This window comes from Phoca vitulina, unplaced genomic scaffold (assembly GCF_004348235.1).
Source record: "Phoca vitulina isolate PV1807 unplaced genomic scaffold, GSC_HSeal_1.0 scaffold11, whole genome shotgun sequence".
NCBI lineage: Eukaryota > Metazoa > Chordata > Mammalia > Carnivora > Phocidae > Phoca > Phoca vitulina.
This window is the reverse complement of record NW_022589714.1, coordinates 39022087-39035385: the sequence shown is the minus strand read 5'-3', so window position 1 is coordinate 39035385 and position 13299 is coordinate 39022087. Positions and strand designations below refer to the sequence as shown.

The 13299-nt window shown below is 54.0% G+C and overlaps 1 protein-coding gene across 1 annotated transcript; it reads left to right on the top strand.

Annotated features, from left to right (window-relative positions):
• The first annotated feature begins 419 nt into the window (after positions 1–419).
• CAPN11 (calpain 11) lies at positions 420–13209 on the top strand. Its single transcript, XM_032410165.1, has 21 exons — positions 420–647; positions 1005–1074; positions 3035–3153; positions 4219–4352; positions 4531–4699; positions 7064–7147; positions 7244–7329; positions 7523–7597; positions 7783–7943; positions 8093–8268; positions 9603–9614; positions 9923–10134; positions 10426–10465; positions 10564–10632; positions 10715–10772; positions 10914–10978; positions 11248–11316; positions 11784–11862; positions 11957–12073; positions 12769–12827; positions 12924–13209. The coding sequence occupies exons 1-21, from the start codon at positions 420–422 to the stop codon at positions 12948–12950; spliced, it is 2109 nt and encodes a 702-aa protein (XP_032266056.1). The 3' UTR covers positions 12951–13209.
• The last annotated feature ends 90 nt before the right edge of the window (positions 13210–13299 follow it).

Sequence of the window (13299 nt, the reverse complement as noted above, 5' to 3'; positions counted from 1 at the left end):
GCCACGAACATTTGTGTACAAGTTTTTTTATAGGGACATATGTTCTCCTTTCTCTTGGGTATATACCTAGAGGTGGAATTGCTGGATCAAATGGTAATGATTCTATGTTTAACTGTTTGAGGGATGGCCAGGCTATTTTTCAAAGTGGCTGCACCCTTTTATATTCCCATCAGCAGTGGATGAAGGTTCCAATTTCTCCACATCCTCTCTGACCCTTGTTATTAACAGTCTTTTTTATTATAGCCATCCTAGTGGTGGATCATTGTGGTGGGTTTGCATTTGCCTGGTGACTGATGGTGTTGAGCATCTTTGTGTATCTTCTTCAGAAAAACTATCTATCCAGATCCCTTGTCCATTTTTTTTTAACTGGGTTATCTGTCTTTTCATTGTTAGCAGAGTCCATTTTCATGGATCGAGGAATGGCGGCTCACATAAGCCAGAACCGCCTCAGAGCGAAGGGCGTGGGCCAACACCACAATGCCCAGAACTACAATAACCAGAACTATGAGGACCTGCAAGCAGCCTGTCTGAGGAGGGGAGAACTGTTCGAGGACTCCTTTTTCCCCGCCGAACCCAGTTCCCTGGGCTTCAAGGATCTGGGCCCCAGCTCCAAAAACGTGCAGAACATCTCCTGGCAGCGGCCTGGTGTGGGTATTGGGAGGGGAGGCGTGGATCCCTTGTCGGAGTGGGAGGACTGTTCGTCATGACGCCCCTGTCACTTTGAAATCTCCCATCCCCCGACCCTCTATCCTGACCCTGGATCAGGCCTGGGGACAGTTCTGGCCATGCTTACGCCAAACCTCTCAGAGAACCCCTGGGAAAATCCCTCACTGACCTTGGCTGTCCCATCGTACAACTCTGCCGAGCCGGTCCGGTGACCTTCCGCTTCCGGTGCCATGTTTTCCCCTAGAACTTGGAGGTGGACGTCATTCCCCAGAAATGGTGAGAGGGAGGTTAGGAGGGGGATGTCTGGGCCCCCTAAAATCCTTATTCCTTCTCTGCAGCAAATCACAAGCAATCCTCACTTCATTGTGAACGGGATCAGTCCAACAGACATCTGCCAAGGCGTACTTGGTGAGTGGGGAGCAAGAAAGCTGGTGTGGAAGGAGGGGGTGAATCGCGGAAGAAGGCTGAGGTAGGGGGAGTGCCAGGGTGTCTTTTGAGGCTGGGGAGCTGGGACCCCCTAGGTTCAGACAATCTCTCTTCTTTCCCTGCCCCTCCCCTTCTGAGGAGAGGGTAGTGAGGCGGCCAGGTATATTCTCCCTGCTCCACCCCCACCAGTGTGATTCCAGCCCCGCCGGCCGCTCTGGGTCTGGGAGTAAGCTGGGTGGTCTATCAGTTACCCATTGCCACATAATCAATTGTCCCCAAGACTTAGTGATTTAAAGCAATGACAAACATCTATCATCTCAGTTTCTGTGGGTCAATAATTCGTAAGGAACAGAGCAGGTGGGGTCTGACTCAGTCTCTCCTGAGGCTGCCATCAAGATATCAGGGGGAGCCCTATTCATCTGAGGGTTTCACGGGAGCTGCAGGATCCGCTCCCAAGATGGCACGCTCACGGGCCAGGAGACCTCCGTTCCCTGCTTCGTAGGCTTCCCCGTAGGACCGCCTGAGTGTCCACACAACCTGCTAGCTGGATCCCCCAGACAGGGTGATCCAAGAGAGAGAACAAAGAGGAAACTGTCATGCCTTTTACCGCCTCAGGAGAACACACACACACACACACACACACACACACACACACACACACGGTCCCCTCCACCACATTCCATTTGGTTGAAGCAAGCCCGGAATCTGGCCCACGTTCAAGGGGAAGGAGTTAGGCTCCGCCTCCTGAGGGGGGGAGAGTCAAAGAGCTTGAGGACCTATTTTTTAAGCACCTGCAGAAAAAAAAAAAAAAAAAACAGGAAAAAAAAAAGCGCCTGCAGGTGCCAGAACTTGCTCCGTCTCACGTATCAAATAAAGGAGCACTAAGTTCCTCAGCCCACTCTCCCACGGGCTCCTGTGACAGCCCCAAGGGATAGCTTCCTCCCTGAGGAAGGGCTCCTCCAAACCCTTCATTGCATCTTCAGGGGTAAGACCAGGGCGGCCTTCCTCTGGGGCTGAGTTCTGTCGTATCTGTGGCAGAGAAAAGCGCGGGTTGTGGGCAGGGCGGAAGCCAAGGACTCAGGCGTCCCGTCTGCCGCGGTGGCTCACCGCACTGCAGGAGGACAGCTGGCTGCCTCCTGGTTAGGTGTCCTTTTGGCAATGGAGGATTGGAGTGTCCTTAACCACCCCCCACCCTCTGCCTCCCCCCCCCCAAGGGTACCCCAGGCAGCCACGAGGCCACTGGTAATCACAGACGCTTTCCCGGTGCCCTCGGCCTGAGCCTGGCCTGGAACACACTCAGGGTACCACCCTGCGCTCGGCCCCACCCAGCGAGGTCCGAGGTACCCAGGAGAGAGATTTCGATGGATGACCTTGGCCTAGGGATACTGCCCCAGGCCCCATCAATGCCTAGCCCCAGGGACCCAGCCGGGGTACAGACTAAACCCCTTGGGTCTCCAGTATGATGTGGGTGGCATCAGGGAGAGATGTCTTGATTGCTACACCGATGTCATCATAGAGTAGAAGTAGAAGGCAGGGGGCATGGGGAGAGGTGACTGGATTTGTTCAAGGGATGGGAGAAAACCGGCTCTCTCCACAAAGCAGATCTCAGGGTAAGGAGCAAGACGAAGGCCAAATACCTCCTCCCCAAATCCAAAAACCGAAGCATCTGGCTCTAATTTTTGAATCTCTTGCCTAATAGAAAAGGTAAAGAGGCTCACCCCCAGAGCCTGTTCCTTCAGCCCTGTTTCTCCCTACTAGACTCCTTCCTGAACAATCCTTAGTGGGACGGCCAGAGGAGGCGCAGCTCTGTGGGGGAGGGGCCACCTGCTGTGGCTTTCACCTAGAAGGTTCTTTCCCCAGCTCCTGCTCCTTTAGGGCTTGGATTCTGGGACCCACGCTCACAAAATGGGAGGGAGAGGCAACCCCCTTCCTGTCTTTCCAGGGGACTGCTGGCTGCTGGCTGCCATTGGCTCCCTTACCACATGCCCCAAACTGCTGTACCGTGTGGTACCCAGGGGGCAGAGCTTCAGGAAGAACTATGCTGGCATTTTCCATTTTCAGGTGAAGGCTGATTTGGAAGCTGGAGTTGTTTTGTGGTGTGTGTGTGTGTGTGTGAGAGAGAGAGAGACAGAGACAGAGAGAAAGAGGGGAGGGAGAAAGAAGAAGAATTATATGTGCTTTGAAGTTACCTTTTTTCTTTTCTTTTTTTTTTTTTTTAAAGATTTTATTTATTTATTTGAGAGAGAGAGAGAATGAGAGAGAGAGCATGAGGGGGGGAGGGTCAGAGGGAGAAGCAGACTCCCCGCCGAGCAGGGCGCCTGATGTGGGACTCGATCCCAGGACTCCAGGATCATGACCTGAGCTGAAGGCAGTCGCTTAACCAACTGAGCCACCCAGGCGCCCTTTTCTCTTCTTTTTGAAAAATGACTTTTATTAGGGTGGGTTTTGTCTAATTAGCAGAGAAATATCTGCTCACTAAAGAAATCATGTAAGCTAATTTTTTAAAGCCCCAAAAGAAAATAATCGTTATCAGTTCGCGGCTCTCCTTCTCCTGCTTCTGTCTCTCTCTCTCTCCCTCTCTGTCTCTCTGTCTCTTTCTCTTGGTAGAAATGTGTGCGTGTGTGTGTGTGTGTGTGTGTGTGTGTTTATGTGTGTATATGACATTAGGAGTCAACAGTCAGTCAGGGTCACATAATTTTTGTAATCTGCTCTTTAAGTTTAGTGCCATGGACAAATTCCCCACATCACAAAACTATTTCTTAGAATCACAAGAGTTTTTTAAAACCTCAGAAATCCTAAAGCCCAGCCAAGGTCAAAAGTGGGTGGTGTCCCTCCGGAGGCCCTGGCAGAAACTGGAGTTGAGGCTGGGGGCGAGGTTCAGGCTTTTCATTGCCTCTCACCCACGCCTCGGCCGTTCTGGGGAGTGGGCGCTCTGCCGTGGGCGTGTGGCTGATCCTGGCCACCAGGAGGTGCTCGCGTAACACAGCTCTTACACAAGGAGTGTGTGCGCGTGCGGGTGTGCTCGTGGGAGGGGGTGTGGCGCATGTGTGCACCCATGTGCTTGGAGGAAGGCCTGCGCCACACAGATGCCCTAAGCCCCACTGAGGTCCACCTTGCCGCCCACAGATTTGGCAGTTTGGGCAGTGGGTGGACGTGGTGGTGGACGACCGGCTGCCCACCAAGAACGGCAAGCTGGTGTTCGTGCATTCCGCTGAGCGCACTGAGTTCTGGAGTGCCCTGCTGGAGAAGGCATATGCCAAGTGAGTGCCCCAAGCTGGGCTTGCCTCCAAGCCTGCCCTGACAGCTAGGGGGGCAGCTGGAATCAGGGGAAAAGGCAGAGGGAGGTCAGGGCATCCCTTCCTTCCCTCCCCATGCCCTCCCATGTCCAAGCTGAACTGTCTACCCCAGAGCGTAAAAGTGCCCTCTCTGTGCCCACAGGCTGAACGGGTCCTATGAAGCACTGTCGGGGGGCAACACCGTGGAGGGCTTTGAGGACTTCACGGGGGGCGTGACCTATAGCCTCCAACTCCAGAAGCCCCCTCGGAACCTGCTGAGGATGCTTAGGAAGGCCGTCGGGCGATCCTCCCTCATGGGCTGCTCCATCGAAGTAAGCCATACTTGGTCCTGCCTCAGGGCCTTTGTACCTGCTGTGGCTTTCACCTAGAAGGTTCTTTCCCCAGAGAGCTGCATGACTAGCTCCTCTTCATTCACATCTCAGTTCAAATGCCCCTTCCTCAGGCTTCTCTTCTCTACCTCCCAATCTAAATCAGTTGCTCCTAACCTCATTTGCTCTTTACTTTGTTTTTATTTTCCCTTCAGCATTTATGGTGCTCAGTCATGGTCTTATTTATCCGTATTGTTATTCACAGCCTGTCTTCTCCCAGCTGTTTCAGTCAGTGAGGGCAGTGACTTCTCTCATTCACTGCTGGATCCCAGGACTTAGGGTGCTGCTTGGCATGAAGTAGACGCCCAGCAAATAAATATTTATTCAAATAAATAAATGAACCCAGAGCACAACCATATGACCCTGCAGTTGCATTCTTGGGCTTTTATCCCAGAGAAATGAAGACTTATGTCCACACAAAAGCCCTCACACAAATGTTCACAGGGGCTTTATTCATAGTAGCCAAAAACTGGGAACAGTCTAGATGTCTTCAGTGAGTGAATCATTAAACTGTGGTGCACATATGCCGTGGGACATGACTCGGCAATAAAAGGAAATGAACTATTGATACACGCAACTACTTGGATGAATCCCAAGGGAATTAAGCTGAATGAAAAAACCAGAGTTCCATTTCCCTGACAGTCTTGAAATGAAAATTATTTTAAGATTTTATTTTATTTTGTATTATTTTTTTTAAGAGATACACAAATAGAGAGAGAGAGCGCGCGTGTGCGAGTGGGGGCTGGGGATGGGGGTGGAGGGGCAGAGAGAGAGGGAGAGAGAGAATCCCAAGCGGGCTCCGCACTCATCATGGAGCCCGACTCGAGCTCGATCTCACGACCCTGAGATCATGACCTGAGCCGAAGTCAAGAGACGCTTAATCGGCTGAGCCACCCAGGTGCCCCTTTTAAGATTTTATTTTTAAGTAATCTCTGCACCCAACATGGGGTTCAAACTCACAACCCTGAGATCAAGAGTGGCACACTCCACCATCTGAGCCGGCCAGGTGCCCCGAAATGACAAACTTTTTTTAAAATGGAGAACAGGGCCGCCTGGGTGACTCCATCGGCTGAGTGTCTGACTCTTAACTTCAGCTCAGGTCAAGATCTCAGATCCTGGGATCTGTCTGCCTCAGGCTCCGCACTCGGCGGGGGTGGGGGGTCTACTTGAAGACTCTCTCCCTCTGCCCCTCTCCCCCACCCCCAGTTACGCACACGCTCTCCAGCTCTGGCGTGAATAAATAAAATCTTTAAAAACAATAAAATAAAAATAAAATGAAGGTGGAGAACTGATTAGCAGTTGTGAGAGGTCAGGGAAGACGACAGCAAGAGGAGGCAGGCCTGGTTATCAGAGGGTAGCCCGGGGGATGCCTGCGGTGCTGGGGACGGTTCTGTGGTGGTGGTGCAGAGAGCACATACGGGGGACAATTGCACAAAACATACATAAAGGACTCCTGGCAAAAGTGGGGACATTTGTAGAAGCCTGACAGATTGCATCAACATCATGACAGTCTTGCTATTGCTATTGTACTACAGTTCTGCGAGATGTTCCCACTGGGGGAAACGATACGGGATGCATTGGATCTTTCTGGATTTTTTCTTGTTTTCCGTAGGCTCCATGCCCAATGCAGGGCTTGAACTCATGACCCCAAGACCAAGAGTTGCCCACTCTACTGGCCGAGCCAGCCAGGCGCCCCTCCCTGGATTATTTCTTATAACTGCATGGGAATCTACAATTATTTGCAAATACCAGGTTTAATTTAAAAAACAAAAAACAAAAGTGAACCCCAGGGCGCCTGGGTGGCTCAGTTGGTTAAGCATCTGCCTTGGGCTCAGGTCATGATCCCGGGGTCCTGGGATCCAGCCCTGCACCGTGCTACCTGCTCAGCGGGGAGTCTGCTTCTCCCTCTCCCTCTGCCCCTCCCCCCTGCTCATGCTCGCTCTCTCTCTTTCTCTCAAATAAATAAATAAAATCTTAAAAAGTGAACCCCGAGGGGCGCCTGGGTGGCTCAGATGGTTAAGCGTCTGCCTTCGGCTCAGGTCATGATCCCAGGGTCCTGGGATTGAGCCCCACATCGGGCTCCTGGCTCAGCGGGGAGTCTGCTTCTCCCTCTCCCTCTGCTTCTCCCACTGCTCATGCTCTCTCTCTATATATATATCTCTGTGTCTCAAATGAATAAATAAAATCTTTAAAAAAATAAAAATTAAAAAAATAAAAATAAAGTGAACCCCGAGAGTGCTCACATCTCTTCGGGGGCCCCAGTGCCTCTGCCCGGATCCTGAATTCCTCTCCTTCTCTGTTCTGTAGGTCACCAGCGATAGCGAGTTGGAGACCTTGACCCAGAAGATGCTGGTGAGGGGGCATGCTTACTCCGTGACCGGCCTCCAGGACGTGAGTCTGCCAACCGCATACTACCCTGAGCAAAGGAGCCCCGGGGAATCCCTCCTGCCTGAGCCCCCTGACCTTTGGCCACACCCCTCCCACCAGGTCTCGTACCAAGGCAGGACAGAGACCCTGATTCGGGTCCGGAATCCCTGGGGCCGGATCGAGTGGAACGGAGCCTGGAGTGACAAGTGAGCGCCCCTGACCAGCACTGTCCGGTGAGGGGCAGAGCGCCCAGCAGGCCCACGAGCGAGGCAGTGCCACTCACCAGATTCTCCATCTAACTCAGGACCCCCACAGGCAGGGGTGAGGGAATCCCTCGGGGAGGACCAAAATGCCTCCTGAGCCCCGCCCCTCTCCCTCCACCGCCTGTCTCTGCTCCAGCGCCAGGGAGTGGGAAAACGTGGCCCCGGACGTCCAGAAGCAGCTCCTGCTCAGGAAGGAGGACGGCGAGTTCTGGTCAGTGCAGCTCGGGGCGGGGAGGGGGGCGGGGGGCTTCCTCTGCCCCCATGCCCCGTCCCTTCCTTTCCTTGCCACCCTCGCACCTGTGCCTTTGATGGAGAGCCTCCTGGGGGGGCGGGGGGCGGAGCTATGGGTGTGGGGATGCCGCAGGCTCCAGCCGTCACCCCGGCCCCGCACCGCAGGATGTCCTACGAGGACTTCCTGGACAACTTCACGCTGCTGGAGATCTGCAACCTGACGCCCGATGCCCTCGGTGGGGACCACAAGAGCTACTGGCACACCACCTTCTATGAGGGCAGCTGGCGGCGCGGCAGCACTGCGGGGGGCTGCAGGAACCACCTTGGTAGGTGACGGGACCCAGGGCCCACCGTGCAGGACGTCGGGGGGCCCCCCCAGATCCCGCCGGGCCCCGTGGAGGAGGCAGGCCCCGGGGCTGGGAAGCCCGTCCACCCCGGGGAAGGGCAGAGCCCTGCTGACCTGCTTCCTCCACAGACACGTTCTGGAGCAACCCCCAGTTTAGGATCTCTCTCCCCGAGGAGGACGACGACGATGACCCAGAGGACGACCAAGCCGTCTGCACCTGCCTGGTGGCCCTCATGCAGAAGAACTGGCGACGGGCGCGGCCCCAAGGAGCCCAGCTGCAGACCATTGGCTTTGTCATCTACATGGTGGGCACTCCAGCAGGTCCCCCAGCCAGTCTCTTGCTCCCTTGCCTGGCCTCACCCCTGCAACACCCTTCCGAAGGCCTTAGGAATAGGAAGGTCTTCCAGGAAGAGGAAGGAGATGGAGCACCAGGGAGGTGGGGTTACTTGCCCAAGTTCACACACCCAAGGCTCAGAAACAGAGCCTGTGTCCTGATTCCCAGACGCTCTGAGACTTCTCCACACCATCCCCAAGTCTCCCCGCCCAGATACCCCCACACAGAGCATTGACTCCAGCAGCCAAGAGAAATCCCTGGCAATGTTTCCAAAATCGTGCTTTGCAAAATCTTATAAATGACCATTTGTTCAAATAGTTATGGAGGCCCTGCTGTGTGCCAGGCCCCAGTCCACTCTCCACTGGGTCAGTAGTGAACAAACATAGACACAAGTCTTGCCCTCCTTCTAGGCTGTGAGCCCACCAGGTTAACAGACACCAGACATGCCTCAGATATTTCCAAGGTTAGATGTGGTCCTTCAGGAAAGGTTATATTCTCTACTTCCCACCCTGAGCTCTGCAGGGCATCAACGTGTTAAAGGCTCTGGTTATCTCTATAGGAGAACAACATATTTATCTTGGTCTAACCCACCTTTTTACAGAACTAATGGGTCTAACCCACTTGGTCTAACCCACCTTTTTTTTTTTTTTTTTAAGAATTTATTTATTTATTTGACAGAGACACAGCGAGAGAGGGAACACAAGCAGGGGGAGCGGGAGAGGGAGAAGCAGGCTTCCCGCTGAGCAGGGAGCCCCATGCGGGGCTCGATTCCAGGACCCTGGGATCATGACCTGAGCCGAAGGCAGACGCTTAACGACTGAGCCACCCAGGCGCCCCTCTAACCCACCTTTTTACAGAACTATTTTACAGAACTATGTTTAATGCTCCATTTCGGTAATCACCTATTAACTTCCTGCAGGATAGGAATGTTCCGTGGAAAATGCTCACGTTCAGGAAAATGGTCTCCTAGATTTTCATCCCAGTTGATTTTTAGCAGTGTGACGTTGAGCACGTTACCTCACCTCTTGGGATTCGGTTTCTTGTCCTTAACCTGCCATGGTAGAAATCTCCCCCCACTGGCAAAACTTTGTATAAACTTTGCTCTCCCAAACTTAGGGACTATCAATATTAATGCTAGGACTTTTAGCTATTCGAGCCCATGCCCCACCCTGCCACCAGTGTCCCAGGGCCCTTAACACCCCCCAACACACACACACACTCACACACACACAGTACCTGGCTTCTACAGGCCTGAGCCCCTTCACCATCCTGGGGCTCTGACTTCCCTCTCTCTTCTCTTCCTAGGTCCCAAAAGAGGTACAGAAGATGTGGGGCTTGATTCTGGGCAGGCGCTACCCCACCTCTGGCTGCATGTGGATGGGCAAAGGGTGGAATTCAGCCAAGGGCTCTCAGGGCCGCTGGGTCAGGATTCCAGTGCCCTAGGGCCCCAGGTGGGAGTTGGGGCAGGAGATCATATGGGGTTACCTGCCAGGTGGGTGGTGTCCAGGACTGGTCAGTTTGTGGTACACCTCCCGCAACCCTTGCCCAGCCAGGCTTCACTTTCGGGGTCCCTCTCTCCTTACCCTCCCATGCCAGCCCTGTACCCACCTCCAAGGCACATATAGTTTCAGAACATCCAGGATATTCGCTTGAAGAAGGACTTCTTCATAAAGTATCAGGACCATGGCTTCTCAGAGATCTTTACTAACTCACGTGAGGTGAGCAGCCATCTCCGGCTGCCTCCGGGGGAATATGTCATCATTCCCTCCACCTTTGAGCCACACAGGGATGCTGACTTCCTGCTTCGGGTCTTCACAGAGAAGCACAGCGAGTCCTGGTGAGAAGCCCTGCCTCGCTGCTCCAAGGCCACCTGCCCAAGAGCTGTAGGATGACACGCTTAGGGAGCAGTCATCGGGTCCTCCCCAAATCTACCTCTATTTTAAGTCAGGGAAATTGAGGCACAAGGATGGGGAGTCCCAGTTGGGAGCAAACCAGAATCAGAACCCAGATCCCATGCAGCCTGTTCCACGTTGCTTCAGATACATGACATGATCTCACAACCACCCCATTAAAAGCCCTGTCTCCCTGATCTCGGATAACTCCCAAGACTTCCTCCACTTTTGCTCAGGGAACTGGATGAAGCCAACTATGCTGAGCTACTCCAAGAGGTGAGGGGAGGCTGTGGGGTGGAGGGATCCGAGGAAGCATCTGGGGAGTGTGAAGGAACTTTCGGGACTGGGTCCCCTTCTCACTCCTTTCCCTGCAGGAGAAATTCTCTGAGAAGGACATAGATCAGGACTTCATACACTTGTTTGAGATAGTGGCAGGAGGAGAGGTGAGAGGCTGAGGGCTGGGTGCCCAAAGGAGGTGGCCAGGGTGAAGGTGCCAGGGAAGAGATTGACGGTCCCCCTTCCTAGGGCAAGGAGATCGGCATGTATGAGCTACAGAAGCTGCTCAACAAGGTGGTCACCAAACGTGAGTCTTCCAACCCTCCCCCTGCCCCCTGCCACTCACAACCTTTCCCCTACAGCTTCTGCCCCACCTCGACCATTCCCTGCATCCCCCACAATGCCCCACTCACTCCTTCCGTCTTCCCGCCCCTTCCCTCCCTCACAGTCAGAAACTTCAGGACCACGGGCTTCGGCCTAGACGTGTGCCGCTGTATGGTCAACCTCATGGATGTATCTTCTTGTCCAGCGCTCTCCCACCCCTGACCCCCCACCCCAAGCCTGGCCCCCAGAGGTGGCCACCTCTCTGGCCAGCCATGCCCTCCTTCCTGCTGGGGATTAGACTCTAAGGTAGCAAAAGATGCCATTCTGGCTGTTAACATAGTGACCACACAGGAACCCCTGGTCTCACACAGCCCCCCACTCAGTGAGCCCCTCTGCTTCCCTGACCCCAAGATACCCTCTTCACGCTCCCTCCTCTGACATCCTTGACCACCCCCCAGAAAGATGGCTCTGGCAAGCTGGGGCTTCCCGAGTTCCAGATCCTGTGGAAAAAAATCAAGAAATGGACGGTAAAAAAAAAAAAAAAAAAAAAAAATGGAAAGGACAGTTTATGGTGGGCAGAGAGGGCGGTCCTCAAGAGTGATGGGGATTAGTAAGGATGATGCTAGAACGGGAGCCCCCGACTAGACACACACATACACAGGACAGGACAGGAGCTGTGGAAGTGTTGGTGTATTAGGTAGCCAAAATAGTTAACAACCAATACAGTCCAGGCATCAGCCCGCTTAAAGGGTCCATGCGGAAGGCCCAGTTGGGAGTGGGTCTTTCCGACTACTGACTCAGTTTCCAACCCCCTCCCTTGCCAGACGTCCCCTACAGTCACTAGATGACAGGAATACTGGGCACTCAGGGAGTGGGCCAGGGTAGGCAGCCCTGGGTCTTGGGTAGCCCTTGTAGGTTAACTGTACGAAAGCATTTCATTATTTCAACCACCACCCTATGCACACGGCCCTACCTCATCTGTCTGTCCCTTCAGGACATCTTCCGAGAGTGTGACGAGGACCACTCAGGCAGCTTGAACTCCTATGAGATGCGCTTGGCAATCGAGAAAGCAGGTTAGCAGGGGGTCAGGAGAGGGTTTGGGGGCAGGGAGGGAGGAAGCAGTGGCCAGAGGGCTGGACTCCCCCTCCGCACTCCTCTCTCTCCCAGGCATCAAGCTGAATAACAAGGTGTCGCAGGTGCTGGTGGCCAGGTACGCAAACGACGACATGATCGTGGATTTTGACAGCTTCATCAGCTGCTTCCTGAGGCTGAAGGCCATGTTCAGTGAGTCAGTCATCTGCCCACTCCCCACCCTGGGCTAAGGACCAGGGCAGCCTCCCACACACCCACATGAGGAGCACTGTGCTCCCAAACCACGCCCCCTTAAGAGCACAGATGATCTGGGTTCAAATCCCAGCTCCACCACTTGTTGGCTCTGTGCCTTGAGCAAGTCATTTATCTCTCTGTGGCTCTGTCCTCTGTTCTCATCTATAAAATGTGGGCAACAGGGGCGCCTGGGTGGCTCAGTCGTTAAGCATCTGCCTTCAGCTCAGGTCATGGTCCCAGGGTCCTGGGATCGAGCCCCACATAGAGCTCTCTGCTCAGCGGGAAGCCTGCTTCTCCCTCTCCCACTCCCCCTGCTTGTGTTCCCTCTCTCGCTGTGTCTCTCTCTGTCAAATAAATAAATAAAATCTTTTAAAAAAATAAAAATAAAAAAATAAAATGTGGGCAACAACAGTATTGGCCTCCTAGGATGGAGGTCCAGAACCCAGGAGGTTGCATATGGCGACACTTAGCATATGGCTCCTAGCAAGACCATGAGGTGTTATCCTTAAGTCTTTCCGGGGCTGAGGGTTAGCTGGGAAGCAGCAAGGGACAGCTTCTTACGCCTTTTCTGACATCCTGCCTCTTTGGGAGTGGGTCTTGCAGACCACAGACTCAGCTCCCAAACCGCTCCCCTTGCCTCCTCTCCGAAACAGCTTACTTTCTGTCCATGGACCCCAAGAATACTGGCTATATTCACCTGAATCTGAACCAGGTACATGGAAGGGATTTTCTGGCACTCCCACTCACGGCTCCCCCAGCCATCCTGCCCACCCCCCCATCCTTGGATCTGCTTCTTTTCGCCCCACAGTGGTTGCAGACAACCATGTGGGGATAGAGGAGCTCCAGGAGCCTGGCTCCCATCACCACCACCACCACCAGTGTGGGGCTTCTGGCCCCAGAGCAGGGGCTTCCTTGCTGCGCTCGGCTCTGCAGCCTCTGCTGATGGAATGGGCTCCAGCTAGTGGCACCCGGGCCCCGGATGCTGAGCTTCCTCCAGCGCCAGGCCCTCCCTCGCCACCCTCCCATCGCCACCCTCCCAGCCCAACGTGTTTCTCTTTTTCCCCAGCCTGCTTCTGGTGGCTGGATTCCCCCGTGTCTCTCTCTCTCTCTCTCTCTTTGAGTATATTTTCCCGAGATTAAGTGTCACTTCCGCAGTGGCTGTGGAGGCTCCTCACACTTTCCTG

What these genes read in the sequence shown, in the direction of transcription:
- CAPN11 (XM_032410165.1), top strand. Translation starts at nt 420, where the DNA reads ATGGCGGCTCACATAAGCCAGAACCGCCTCAGAGCGAAGGGCGTGGGC. An exon ending in AAAAAATCAAGAAATGGACG is followed by an intron (nt 11,317 to 11,783) that starts GTAAAAAAAAAA and finishes CTGTCCCTTCAG; the next exon opens with GACATCTTCCGAGAGTGTGA. An exon ending in TTCACCTGAATCTGAACCAG is followed by an intron (nt 12,828 to 12,923) that starts GTACATGGAAGG and finishes TTCGCCCCACAG; the next exon opens with TGGTTGCAGACAACCATGTG.